This window comes from Canis lupus, chromosome 11, assembly GCF_003254725.2.
Source record: "Canis lupus dingo isolate Sandy chromosome 11, ASM325472v2, whole genome shotgun sequence".
Classification (NCBI taxonomy): domain Eukaryota; kingdom Metazoa; phylum Chordata; class Mammalia; order Carnivora; family Canidae; genus Canis; species Canis lupus.
This window is the reverse complement of record NC_064253.1, coordinates 22,118,365-22,132,836: the sequence shown is the minus strand read 5'-3', so window position 1 is coordinate 22,132,836 and position 14,472 is coordinate 22,118,365. Positions and strand designations below refer to the sequence as shown.

At 38.9% G+C, this 14,472-nt stretch overlaps 1 protein-coding gene across 1 annotated transcript in view; it reads right to left on the bottom strand.

Annotated features, from left to right (window-relative positions):
• SEC24A (SEC24 homolog A, COPII coat complex component) overlaps nt 1–14,472 on the bottom strand; it is a 63,362-nt gene that overhangs the window by 11,800 nt on the left and 37,090 nt on the right. The window contains exons 12-17 of the mRNA XM_025433125.3: nt 10,012–10,067; nt 8,732–8,938; nt 7,206–7,326; nt 6,452–6,610; nt 3,233–3,406; nt 617–727 (exon numbers count right to left, since the gene is read on the bottom strand). Of these exons, the coding sequence (XP_025288910.1) occupies nt 617–727; nt 3,233–3,406; nt 6,452–6,610; nt 7,206–7,326; nt 8,732–8,938; nt 10,012–10,067 (828 nt within the window). The remainder of the gene's footprint in view (nt 1–616; nt 728–3,232; nt 3,407–6,451; nt 6,611–7,205; nt 7,327–8,731; nt 8,939–10,011; nt 10,068–14,472) is intronic.

Genomic DNA, 14,472 nt, shown 5'->3' with positions numbered 1-14,472 from the left:
GGGTTATATGATATGGTAAACTATTTTTCAATAGTTGTTAAAAATTTTTTTAAAATGAGGTTACCGGGCAGCCCGGGTGGCTCAGCGGTTTAGCACGCCGCCTTCAGCCCAGGGCCTGATCTTGGAGACCTGGGATCCAGTCCCACGTCAGGCTCCCTGCATGGAGCCTGCTTCTCCCTCTGTCTTGTGTGTCTCTCGTGAACAAATAAATAAAATATTAAAATAAATATATAAATAAATAAGGTTACCTACAACAGATCCTTTCATTCAAGTAGTTAGTTACTTAAGAGGTATACAGAAGATCCAAAACATTGAAATCTTTAAAGCTACATATTTATTTACTTATTTTTAAGATTTATTTATTTATTCATGAGAGACACAGATTGAGAGGAGAGACAGAGACATAGGCAGAGGGAGAAGCAGGCTCCTTGCAAGGAGCCCGATGCGGGACTTGATCTCGGATCCAGGGATCATGACCTGAGCCAAAGGCAGGCACCCAACCAGGGAGCCATCCAGGCCCCCGTAAAGCTACGTATTCTAAGGAAAATAACACTATATGAGTTTTTCTAATGTTATTACTTGTGAAATATTTATAATAGCTGATAACAATTCTTACCCATATTGGCCAATAACCCTGAAATTGCTTGAACATCAGCTCCCAGAAAGACTTCATTCAGAGTTGAAACTACAGGCAAACACAAAGTATGAACTCGAATTCTTCTTTCACCTTTGGGGAAAACACATAAATGATAGTAAGGCACAACTCCATTAAAAAAACTCTTTTTTAAAAAATTTTATTTATTCATGAGAGAGAGAGAGAGAGAAGCAGAGACACAGGCAGAGGGAGAAGCAGGCTCCATGCAGGGAGCCCGACATGGGACTTGATCCCCAGATCCCTAGACTCCAGGATCATGCCCTGGGCCGAAGGCAGGCACTAAACTGCTGAGCTACCCAGGCGTTCCATTAAAAAACTTATATTAAAGTCCCTTGGAAAAATCACTTCTTTTCAATTTAGAACCAAAAAGGGTTATTCAGTATGCAGAAATAATATCAAATATTTAATGAATAAAACTTTTAAGTTTCATCCCTTTTATTATTTGGCTACAAAATTATTTCTGTTTGGTGCACCTCAGATCAAGCCCCGCATAGGCATCCACACCTTCTTGCTCAGCAGGGAATCTGCCTCTTCCTCTCCAACTCTGCTCTTACCCACCCCCCACCCCACCCCACCCCACCCCACCCCCGACTTGAGCACACATGCCCGCTCTTTCTCTCAAAAATTCTTGTTGTTCAAGTTATTACTGAAAAGGGATAATTAAATGATGGTAACATACTACCTTCTTAATAATCTCTTTTCTGAACCTTTTGGTTACTTTACCTTTTTTCCTTTTTTTTTTAATTTATTTTTTATTTTTTATTTTTTTTATCTTTTTTCCTAATAAAAACTTTGAATATACATGCTACAACAACACTACTTCCACATGTGTTTTCGAGTCTGATTTGATATTTAAAGCCCAGAGAAATCTTACACTTTCTTCCTTAAACACAGAAAACAATTTTTTTTTTTTTTAATTTATGATAGTCACACACAGAGAGAGAGAGAGAGAGGCAGAGACATAGGCAGAGGGAGAAGCAGGCTCCATGCACTGGGAGCCCGACGTGGGATTAGATCCCGGGTCTCCAGGATCGCGCCCTGGGCCAAAGGCAGGCGCCAAACCGCTGAGCCACCCAGGGATCCCCCAGAAAACAATTTTTAAAAGAGATCACTTAATATAGTATTTTCTTTTTGGTAATTACCAACAATAACAAAAACCAATATAGAAACAAAAATGAAAACTTTTTGGCAATCATCAAATATCAAATATTATGTCAATCTTTTAAAAATTTCTAAGCAGCAAGACCTTGAAAACTACTAAAAAAGAACAAGTAAAAAAACCTAGAAATGATACGCAATATACTCACAACCTACCTGTCTTGAGACATGAAGACTGATGAAAATGTACATATAAGGAGCTCATACATACTTTTTATTTTTTTTTATTTTTTATTTTTTTTAAATTTTTATTTCTTTATGATAGTCACAGAGAGAGAGAGAGAGAGAGAGAGGCAGAGACACAGGCAGAGGGAGAAGCAGGCTCCATGCACTGGGAGCCCGACGTGGGATTCAATCCCGGGTCTCCAGGATCGCGCCCTGGGCCAAAGGCAGGCGCCAAACCGCTGCGCCACCCAGGGATCCCTCATACGTACTTTTTAAAAATTTTTTATTTATTTATTGAGAAAGAAGAGAGAGAGTGTGTACTCAAGCATGAGCAGTAGGAGGGACAAAGATAGAAGCAGACTTCACCCTGAGCAGGAAGCCAGACATAAGGTTCAACCCCAGGACCCCAGAATTATGACCTGAGTGGAAGGCAGAGGCTTAACCAAGTGAGCTACCCAGGCACCCCCAAATTACTTTTAAAAAGACTAAACAGTATCTGCAAAAAAGAGTAACATTGTTTAGAGTTTCTATTTGAGACAAGAACAGTGAGACCTGAAAGAAAACAGATACAATGTTTAGCCTAAGGGACGCCTGGGTGGCTTAGTTGGTTAAAAGTCAGCCTTCAGCTCAGGTCATAATCCCAGCATCCTGAGATGAGTCCCACATTGAGCTCCTTGCTCAGCGGGGTGCCTGCTTCTCTCTCTGAGTGCTATTCCTCCTGCTTGTGTGTACTCTCTGACAAATAAATACAATCTTAAAAAATAAAAGTTTAGCTTATCATAACAGCAACTAAACATAGAGACAGACACAAAGACACACAAAATCAGAGACTGAAATAAAAAGGGCCCTTGATAGGACCACAAAGTGGTACCTTTCTGAAAAACAATCTGGCAATACCAAGGTTTTTCTAAACAATCAGTCTGACACTAAGAAGACTCTCAGTAAATATCTGTTAAATAAAATGGTTAAGGAAAATAAATATGACACGTTTTAGCTTTACCAGGGATAGCAACAAAGATTTTAAGATTAGAAATACTCTTTTGGTTTAATAGACATGAGTATCTCCAAAAGAGGGGGTATTTATTATAAGCCAAAGAATACATGACCGAATCAAAAAACTTACCTTTGTTGCCACACACTGTATTTATAGTTAACAATACTGGATTGTAAACTTAGAAATCTGTTAAAAGTGTAGACCTCATGTTATCTGTCTTTGCCACGATAAAAACGAAATGATACAAAAAACACACTCACCTTTGCTGGATGTATACAAGAGTGCAGACTGAAAGGAAACCAACTGGGTGTCAGTAAGACTCTCTTCTACAGACATCTGTACTGCATACCCAGCATCTGGGTTTACATTAGGCAAAGACAGTAAGTCTGTTGACCGAACAAAGAAGTTCCCATGGAAAGTATGAATGGAAAGACCTAGAAGAGAAAACTTTATCAGAATGACTTATATAAACCTATATACAGATATGTATATTATATACTTATCCGATTGGCTGAGAGTAAATTTAAAATTTTAGATGTGAGGGACACCTTGGTGGCTTAGTCAGTTAAGCATCCGACTCAATTTCAGCTCAGCTCTTAATGTGAGACTTGTGAGTTCAAGACCCTCACAGGGCTCCACACTAGGTGTGGAGCCTACTTAAAAAAAAGTTTAGGTGTGATATTGTGACTTATAATAAGAAATATGTACTTTATTTTCACTCATTTCTGGCACAGAGCTCCTAAACTCTTAAAATTTCCTATGTAACAAAAATCACCACAGTGTCTTTTGCTATGTTAATGGAGTGACTTTGGAAAGCACCTACATAACTAAAGGATAGGGGCTGGTTGGTTACCAGAGGACACAACCATATGAGTAGAAGGTTGGAAATTCCAGTCCAACCTCTTCCCCAACAATATCCTTCAGGGAGGAGAGATAAACTGGAGGTTCAATCAGTCATTAATGACCAATAATTTAATCACCCATGACTATGTAAAGAAGCCTTCATAAAAACCCAGTAGGTTGGGGACCTTTGGAAAGCTTCCAGATTGGTGAACACATGGAGATATATGAAGAGTAATGCATTCAGAGAGAACATGGAAACTACACAAGCTCTATGGCTTTCTTTCCCCTTCTCTGTACCTTGCCTTTTACATCTCCTCTTCAATCTGGATGTTCCTGAATTTTATCCTTTTATTTTTTAAATTAATTTTTTAATTTAAATTCAATTTGCCAACATATAGTATAATACCCAGTGTTGGGATCCCTGGGTGGCGCAGTGGTTTGGCGCCTGCCTTTGGCCCAGGGCGCGATCCTGGAGACCCGGGATCGAATCCCACGTCGGGCTCCCGGTGCATGGAGACTGCTTCTCACTCTGCCTGTGTCTCTGCCTCTCTCTCTCTCTGTGACTATCATAAATAAATAAAAAATAAAAAAATAAAAATAAAACACCCAGTGTTCATCCCATCAAGTGCCCTCCTTAGTGCCTGTCTGAATTTTATCCTTTTATAATAAACCAGTAACCTAGAAAATAAAATGTATCTCTGAGTTCTGTAAGCTTCTCTAGCAAATTAATTGAACCCAAGAAGGAGGTCGTGGGAGCCTCCAATCTATAGCCAGCCAATCAGATCACAAAAAGAAGCAGAAACAGAAAGCTACTGCGGTAACTAATTGGTTATGAGTGACACTACAAGTTGTTGGAGTGACAACCAACAAGTTGTTTGGAGATGTGACAACCTTAGAGAAGTGTTTGATACCTTACATAAGATATTACAAATGCTTTATTGTTAGTTGTTTCACTCAAACATTTTTTCTTTTTATTACAGTGATGGATAACAGAGAACTTCATTTGGCACACGGTTTGACCAACAGATTTCTTTTTTTTTTTTTTTTTTAATTTTTATTTATTTATGATAGTCAGAGAGAGAGAGAGAGAGGCAGAGACACAGGCAGAGGGAGAAGCAGGCTCCATGCACCGGGAGCCCGATGTGGGATTCGATCCGGGGTCTCCAGGATCGCGACCTGGGCCAAAGGCAGGCGCCAAACCGCTGCGCCACCCAGGGATCCCTGACCAACAGATTTCAACATCTATCTAGTAGCCAGATCTGTGGATCCTTATCGTTGGATATCTTTCTATTGGCTAGCTATTTCATAAAATCTTTCCACTTCAAAAAAAATGATTGTTTTGCATCTTTTAAAGAACAACCTTATTTTAAATCTGAATAAAGGGCAGCCCCGGTGGCGCAGCGGTTTAGAGCCACCTGCAGCCCAGGGCGTGATCCTGGAGACCCTGGATCGAGTCCCACGTCGGGCTCTCTGCGTGGAGCCTGCTTCTCCCTCTGCCTGTATCTCTGCCTCTCTCTCTCTCTCTCTCTGTCTCTATGAATAAATAAATAAAATCTTTAAAAAATAAAATAAAATAAAATCTGAATAAAAGAGTAGAACCAGATTGATAATGTAAAGGAATAAAATATCAAGAATTATTTCCCATTTTCCTAAGAAAATAGTTCTCATTTTAGCAGCCATAGGCATCTATCCTGAAAAACAAACTGGATTAAAGCATTCTGAAACTGTCAGACTATTTTCAAAGCAACATTGAGGCAAAGTGTCAGTAGTAGGACAGAATGAGAGATGCACAGATTAAAAGACCTGCTACTTCTAAAGATGAATGGTGGGAATGGTTGTACAACAATGAGAATATACTTAATGTCATTCAGTTGCATACTTAAAAATGGCTAACATGGTAAATTTTATATTAGGTGTATTTTACCACAACAAAAAAATAACTTTGAATAAAAAAGACATTTCACTATTATTGGGAATAAATGGAATAAAAATCATGCTTATTTAGTGGTGGGGGTGGAGGGAGATAGGATTTTTAAATGAGATATAATTCACATATCATAAAAAAATCACACATACAGTGTACAGTGCAGTGGCTTTCAGTACATTCAAAATAGTCCCTATTTTCTTTTGTTTCTTCTCTATTCTTTTTTTTTTTTAAGTAGGCTCCACACCCAACGTGAGACTTGAACTCACAACCGTGAAATCAAGAGTTGCATGCGTTAGCAACTGAGCCAGCCAGGTACCCTGGCTCTATTCTTCTCTATTTTTTTTTTAATATTTTATTTTATTTATTCATGAGAGACAGACAGAGAGAGAGAGAGAGAGAGAAGAGACAATGGCTCCATGTAGGGAGCCTGAAGTGGGGACTCGATCCCAGGTTTCCAGGATCATGCCCTAGGCCGAAGGCAGTGCTAAACTGCTGAGCCACCTGGGCTGCCCCTCTATGCCTTTTTTTTCCCCCTCTACTCTTTTTTTTTTTTTCCCCCTCTACTCTTAATTGCATATTCCATCAGTTTAAGTAAAATATGTTAGAAGACCAAAACTTATGAAATAAGACTAGATAAAAATGCATATTTACTGGTATCAAAAGTAACATCTAGGTAAATGTAAAAAAAAAAAAAAAATAGTGCCCCCACCTTTTGTGCACCGAATCCTCATGACTGCCTCAAAGCCAATCTTTCGAGTGAGGTATCTCTGTAGTTCCTTCTGTAATTTCTGCACTTGTACTGGGTTCTGCTGATGGTGGTAAGAAGGATAGTAATAGACGCTACCTGCTGAATACCGAGAAATACAACCTGGAAGAAACACATACTTCTTAAATTCTGCAATTAACTATTACTGCATGAAAAAAACTACTGGTTTTTGAATCCATCTTTCCTTAGCCTCTCAAAGTATAATCAAAAAAGAATTTTTATTCCTTTAAATAATAGTACAAAAATGTATCCATTACAAATGTTTAGAAATATATAAACATTTAGAAGAAAAAAAGGGGTTTTTTTTAAAGATTTTATTATTATTATTATTATTTATTCATGAGAGACAGAGAGAGAGGGGGGGGGAGGGGGGCAGAGACATAGGCAGAGGGAGAAGCAGGCTCCACACAGGGAGCTGATGTGGGACTCAATCCCGGGACTCCAGGATCACAGCACTGAAGGCAGGCGCTAAACTGCTGGGCCACCTAGGGATCCCCATAAATAAAGGTTTTTTTTTTTTTTTTTTTTTTTTTTTTAATAAAGGTTTTTAATAGACTAACTTTCCCAAAGGAATAAAAATTCCAAAAAAAAAAAAAAAAAGGAATAAAAATTCCTTCACTTTGTCCTTTATTTAGAATATCATCATATAAATAGCTTCACATTCATTTGAGAAAAATAATCATGAGGAAGAACTCACCCAGAGAAGCCAAATCAGAATACTGTCCACTGAGAAGGAATAAGTCCACAGCAACCTGCTGACCAGAACAATCCAAGGCTAATTTCTTATAAAAGTCAGTGGATGGTGTCAAGTGAATTTCCTATTAATGATAAATTACATAAAGAAAAAAAATTTTAATTGTTAAATTGTCATAAAATTTTATTTTTTTATTTTTTTTAAGATTTGTTTTTATTTATTTATGATAGACATAGAGAGAGAGGCAGAGACACAGGCAGAGGGAGAAGCAGGCTCCATGCGGGAGCCCGACGCGGAACTCGATCCTGGGACTCCAGGATCACGCCCTGGGCCAAAGGCAGGTGTGAAACCGCTGAGCCACCCAGGGATCCCCTTGTCATAAAATTTTAAAACCTATCTATATATACACCAAAATGTTAACAATTATTCTTGGGCATTCTAAAAATCCTTTATTTTATGTTCTTTTGGTTTTCTTAGTAAAAAACATACTACTTAAGAATTTTCTATTTTCGGGACACCTGGGTGGCTCAGTGGTTTAGAGTCCGCCTTCACGTCAGGGCATGACCCCGGGGTCCGGGATCAAGTTCTGCATTGGGCTCCTTGCGAGGAGTCTGATTCTCCCTCTGCCTATGTCTCTGCCTCTCACAAATAAATAAATTAAATCTTAAAAAAAAAAATTTAAAGAATTTCTATTTTCTAGTTTTAAAAAGAAATACATCTATTATGCTAATTTCAATAATCTATTAAATACTTAGAATGCCAGAAACTGTTCTAAATAATTCATGTGTAGGGCAGCCCCGGTGGCTCAGAGGTTTAGCGCCACCTTCATTCAGGCCAGGGTGGGATCCTGGAGACCCAGAATCAAGTCCCACGTCAGGCTCCCTGCATGGAGCCTGCTTCTCCCTCTGCCTGTGTCTCTGCGTGTCTCTCTCTCTCTCTCATGAATAAATAAAATTTTTAAAAATAAATAAATAATAAATAAATAAATAATCCATGTGTGATATCTATTTAGTCCTTTGAACTACTATAAGAAGCAAGTCCTTTGAACTACTATCATTACTTTCACAGTATAAATAAACATAAGGAAACAGAAGGGCAAAGAAATTAACTAATTCTTCAAGCTCCTACATCTAAAAAGAAGTAGAATTTAGGCAGACTGACCCCAGGACTGACACTGTCATCATTAGAGCATACAGCAACTCTCATTATCTTTATGGCAGACTACTCATTAATGGTCATCCACATTCTACTTAGTTCCTAACAGGCATATTCTTTAGAATGCCAGGCTTTCTCATCAAAGGCAGGCTGCAATGCTAATGGCTTGCTAAGGTCCAAAAATAAGGTAAGACTGAATCAGGTGGAAAGTGTAATAAAATAAAAATTTTAACATCAGCAAAACATGCTTTATCTATTTCCTTATACTCCCTCCTCTCCACAACTGAAAAATAAATGAAAAACAAGCTTTTTGGTCAAAGGGACAGAGCAGAGTACCAGCATATATGGTAACATACACTTGATGACTTTCTAACCTTAGCAGATGACCTTTGGTTGGGCTCCTCTCGTGGTCTCAGGGCTCCTACTCCAAGAGTAGGAAGTTGTGTTTGAAAGACAGACATTCGACCACCAGTTGGGGACATCAGCTTAAAGGCAGCCTGAAGTGCAGGACCCAAGGCACTCTGGGTTTCCAGGGTCTTGGTGAACATTTGTGGCAAAGTTTTCAGTAAATCTTGAACAAGCTTGTAAAATAAAGCAAGAAAACTCAAAGGTATTAACAATTAAAAATTTTTTCCACAAAAAGTCAGTAACTAATACAGCAGACAAGACACTGAATCATGATGATGGTCAGAAAATCTACAGACAGTACAGTAAACAATGAAGTTGGTCAAATGACAAGAAAGCCATTTTAAGTCAACATCATAAATTGGCAAGCAAGACAAATCAAAATTGGGGCCTTACAGTTCTTGCACATGCAGTAGTCCAGCAAGACTATAAGTCCAAAATGTATCCAAAAGAACCATCACAGTTTAGAGATTTGTTTTCTTTTAATGCCATCAAACATGGCCTTCTCAATCACCTCTACACACTTTATTCTTTTCAGTTCCAAAGTGAGTTTAACTCTTCCCCTATTGAAAAGTCTAAGATAGCCAGTAAATTTGCCAACTAGTAATACCACTACAAATGAAAAACAACTACCTATTCAGGTTAGGTTTTATAAATAAAGAGAGTTAAAGGGAAAAAAAGTACTTCACACTATTGTGAAGTCACTGTTGCCAACAGCTGAGACCATAGACTTGCTAGTTAAAATGTTACCCCTACGGCATATATGCATGTACAGGGTAGACAACAACCCCCCTTCAGACACATTCTGTTCACCTCTCACTGTATTATGTCATGGCAATTTCCAGGCAGGTAATAAGTTTCTTCTGAACTGACCCCAATGACACTCTGTGAATCAGAAAAGCAAAGGGCACTGAAAGCAGCCTAGCTAAAGTGCTTCTATGTAGTGACCAGAAGCTAATCTGAGCAACCCTCCCAATTTCCCAAATGGCTGGCAAGGCAGGTTTCCTTTATGAAATAGGCTTATCTTCTACCCTATTATAAGTATCTTGCTACGTTAGACTTAAAAGCCATCTGTTCAAGGGTAAATTCAAGAGCTATTCATCTGATGAATTTTAACTAACAGCAAATATAAAATGTTACACATCTTAGAAATGTCTCAGAAAGAAACAAAACTTTACTTAAAGTATATTTGGAGAATATTTTCCTTCAGTATTTCAATTAAATATGTCAAATAAGAAAATTAACTTACCTCTTTACTTTCATTTAAATTTACTAATAAATTCTCTGGCATAGGTATAAAAACATCTGAAAAATAAATAAAAATTTTTTAAACAAAACTTAATTGTTAAAGATGCTCCAAACACTTAACACTGATGATAATAATTAACCACCCTCATAATTTAAAGAAAAGCAATCTCCTCTATTATATTTGGCACTGTTTAATTATGTTCAAAATGCCACCAAAGGAGCACTGATTTAGGTATTTGTTGCAACTTATGTGTTAGCATGTAAAAGGTAAATAGCCTCCTAATCAGAAAATACTGATCTGTAAGCACACAGTATGGATTTACACAAGTGCTCTGCTTCTTAGGTTAAAGACAACAATTTAGAATCCTACCTTCCATTCTTGCTTAGCCTTCAAAGCCAGCACTCTTGGCATTAAAAAAAAAAATGTTGACTAAGATGACACACAAGAATGCTCTGTCTTGGGGCATCTGAGTGGCTCAGTGGTTAAGCATCTGCATTTGGCTCACGTCGTGATCCTGGAGTCCTGGGATCAAGTCCCACACATCAGGCTCCCTGCCGGGAGCCTGCTTCTCCCTCTGCCTATGTCTCTGCTTCTCTCTCTGTGTCTCTCATGAATAAATAAATAAAATCTTTAAAAAAAAAAAAAAGAAAAGAAAAGAATGCTGTGTCTTTATGAAAAAGTAATATAGCCCATGGGGCGCCTGGGTGGCTTAGTCGGTTAAGCCGTTAAGCATCTGTCTTCAGCTAAGGGCAGCCCACGTCAGACTCCCTTCTCAACAGGGAGCCAGCTTCTGCCTCTCCCTCTCCATCTCCCTCTGTGTGCTCATGCTCTCTCTCTCATAAATAATTTTTTTTAATATTTTTTATATTTATTTATATAGTTACAGAGAGAGAGAGAGAGAGAGGCAGAGGCATAGGCAGAGGGAGAAGCAGGCTCCATGCACTGGGAGCCCGATGTGGGATTCGATCCCGGGTCTCCAGGATCGCGCCCTGGGCCAAAGGCAGGCGCTAAACCGCTGCGCCACCCAGGGATCCCTCATAAATAATTTTTTAAAAAGTCATTAGCCCACCAATAGCTCTGTCATTCAAAAAGTACATACTCTCTCATAAAGAAGGCCCCATTAGTCCCTATACTTATGGAACTACAAAATCAAGTAAATCAGAAGATATGCTAACTGACCACTTCATATGAGCTCCTTTGGATTCAAATTTATTCTTACTTAGGAATTAAATTCTCTTCCTTTAAAAGGAACCAAACTATGGGTGGTGGTAAAGGATTACAAGAAGTCTCACTTACTACATCATGGTATTGTTTTTTGTTTTGTTAAATTGGCTCATTTTAATGTTTGTAAAAAAAAATACCCCCAAAATAAGTTGAAACATTTAATATCTACAGTGACTGTTTAGCTTTCTTCTGTTTCTTTCTTTAAAATTTAGATTTTCTTCTGTTTCTTTAAAATTAAAAATCATTTTGGGCAGCCTGGGTGGCTCAGCAGTTTAGTGCCGCCTTCAGTCCAAGGCATGATCCTGGAGACCAGGGATCTCCCACATTAGGCTTCCTGCATGGAGCCTGCTTCTCCCCCTGCCTGTGTGTCTCCCACTCTCTCTGTGTGTGTCTCTCATGAATAAATAAAATCTTTTTTAAAAATAATAAAAATAAAAAAACATTTTGGGGTAATTTGGGTGGCACAGCTGGTTAGGTGTATGACTCTTGGTTTCTACTCAGGTCGTGATCTCAGGGTAGTAAGATCAAGCCCCATGTTGGGCTCCACACTTAGCATGGAGTCTGCCTAAGACTTGCTCTCCCCTGCCCCTTCTCCTCCATGCACGAAAGCTCTCTCTCTAAAATAAATCTTTAGGGATGCCTGGGTGGCTCAGCAGTTGAGTGCCTGCCTTTGGCTCAGGGCATGATCCCAGATTCCTGGATTCGAGTCCCACATCAGACTCCTTGCATGCAGCCTGCTTCTCCCTCTGCCTGTGTCTCTGCCTCTCTCTCTCTCTGTCTCTCATGAATAAATAAATAAAATCTTTTAAAAAGTAAAAAAAATAAATCTTTAAAAAATTAAAATAAAAAATCTTTAATAAAAGTTTTATTGAGGGATGCCTGGGTGGCTCAGTGGTTTAGCACCTGCCTTCGGCCCAGGGCATGATCCTGGAGACCCAGGATCAAGTCCCACATCAGGTTCCCTGCAAGGAGCCTGCTTCTCCCTCTGCCTATGTCTCTGCCTCTCTCTCTGGGTCTCTCATGAATAAATAAAAATCTTTAAAAAAAAAAAAAAGTTTTATTGAGATAGAATTCACATACCATAGAATTCACCCTTGTAGAAGATAACAATTCAGTGATTTTTTTAAAAAATGTATTCACAGAATTGGACAACCATCACCACTAATTCCAGATCCATCTCATTATCCCAAAAAGAAACCCCATGTGAATTAGCAGTCATTCTTCATATCCCTGCCAACTCCCCCACAGCACTAGGCAGCCACCAGTCTATCTCTGGATTTGCCTATGCTGGACATTTCATAATTTTTAAAATATTTTATTTATTTATTTTAGAGAGAAAGGGAGCATACACCATAGGGGTGAGGGGTGGGGAGCAAAGTGAGAGGTAGAGAATCCCAAGCACCCCCAAGATCATTATCTGAGATGAAACCAACAGTCCAATAGCTAATAAATAGACTCTTGATTTTGGCACAGAATGTAGTCACACGGTCATGATTTTGGAGTCGTGAGATCAATCCCCACATCGAGCTCTGCACTCAGTGAGGAGTCTGTTTAGGATTCTCTCTCCCTCTTCCCTTCTCCCCACCCACCACAGGAGTGCACATACTCTCCCTCTCCGAAAGGTATAATCTAAAGAGTCACACAGTATGAGGCCCTTTGTGACTGGCTTCTGACACTCAGCATAATGTTTTTATGATTCATCCATGTTGTGTAGCACCTATCAGTACTTTATTCTTTTATGTTGACAAATAAGATTTCATTGTATGGATACACCTTTTGTTCATCCATTCATCAAATAATGGGCATTAGGGTTTTGGCTATGTTGGTATGAACATGCGTATGCATATTTTTTTTAATAATACATTAGATTTTTTAAAATAATTATTTTAAAAAATATTTTATTTATTTATTCATGAGAGACACACAGAGAGAGGGAGAGACACAGGCAGAGGGAGAAGCAGGCTCCATGCAGGGAGCCCGATGTGGGACTCGATCTGGGGTCTCCAGGATCACACCCTGGGCTGAAGGTGGCACTAAACCGCTGAGCCACCCGGGCTGCCCTCGTATGCATATTTTCTTGAGTATGTTGTACATGCTGAGTAGAATTGCTAGGTCATATGGTAACCTAACTTCTGGAGGAAGTGGCAGACTGTTTTCCATAGTGGCCGCAACATTTCCCATCCCAACTAGCAGTGTATGGGGGTTCCAATTTCTCCACTTTCTTGCAAATACTTCACTTGTTACTGTCTTTTTAAAAATATTTTTAAAATATTTAATAGACACAGAGAGAGAGACAGAGACAGAGACACAGAGGGAGAAGCAGGCCTCATGCAGGGAGCCCGACATGGGACTCCACCCCGGGTCTCCAGGATCACACCCTGGGCTGAAGGCGGCGTAAACTGCTGAGCCACCTGGGCTGCCCCTACTGTTTTTTTTTTTTTTAAACCCCCACTATGTGACATCCAGCAAGGGACTTTTCATCTATCACCTTATGTATAAAACTGAGAGGATGGACTGCATCAGTGAATTCACAATTTGGCCAATCATCAGAATCACCTGTTCAGTGATTTCATTTTATGCAAAGTAAGTATTTCGGTGAATAGGTTAGAGAATGAATGAGTAACTTGGTGATTTGTTGTGAGATGTAAAATAATCAAGACAAAAGGGGGCTCTCCTCAACTACTGCCCTTTAAAGATGTACATTGAATCCTCACTATTTGTGGATTCCATATTTGCCAGTTTGCCTACTCACAAAAACTTATTTTTAACTCCCAAACCAACACTCGGGCTACTTCCATGGATGTTCAGAAACATGCTCAGGACAGCAAAACAATTTGAGTTTTGAATTTGAGAATTTTCTAATTAGTCTCGTCGTTTTCATTTTTATTTCCCTGGTAACTTAGGATATGGAGTATCTTTTCAAGTGCTTATCAGCCAACTGTTTATAGAAAATATTGAATACTGTGCATTGAGTAAAGACATGTCTATTCAAATCATTTACCCACTTTTTAATTAAGTTGTCTTTTTGGTTAGCTAGAGAATTTCTTTATATAATCTAGATATAAATTCCTGATCAGATATAGGATTTGCAAATATTTTCTCTCGTCCTGTGGATTGTTTTTACTTTTTTGATGGTGAAACACAAAAGTTTTTAATTTGGGGGCACCTGTGTGGCTCAGTCAGTTAAACGGCCAAGTCTTGATTTCATGAGGGTCATGAGATCAAGCCCCAAGGCGG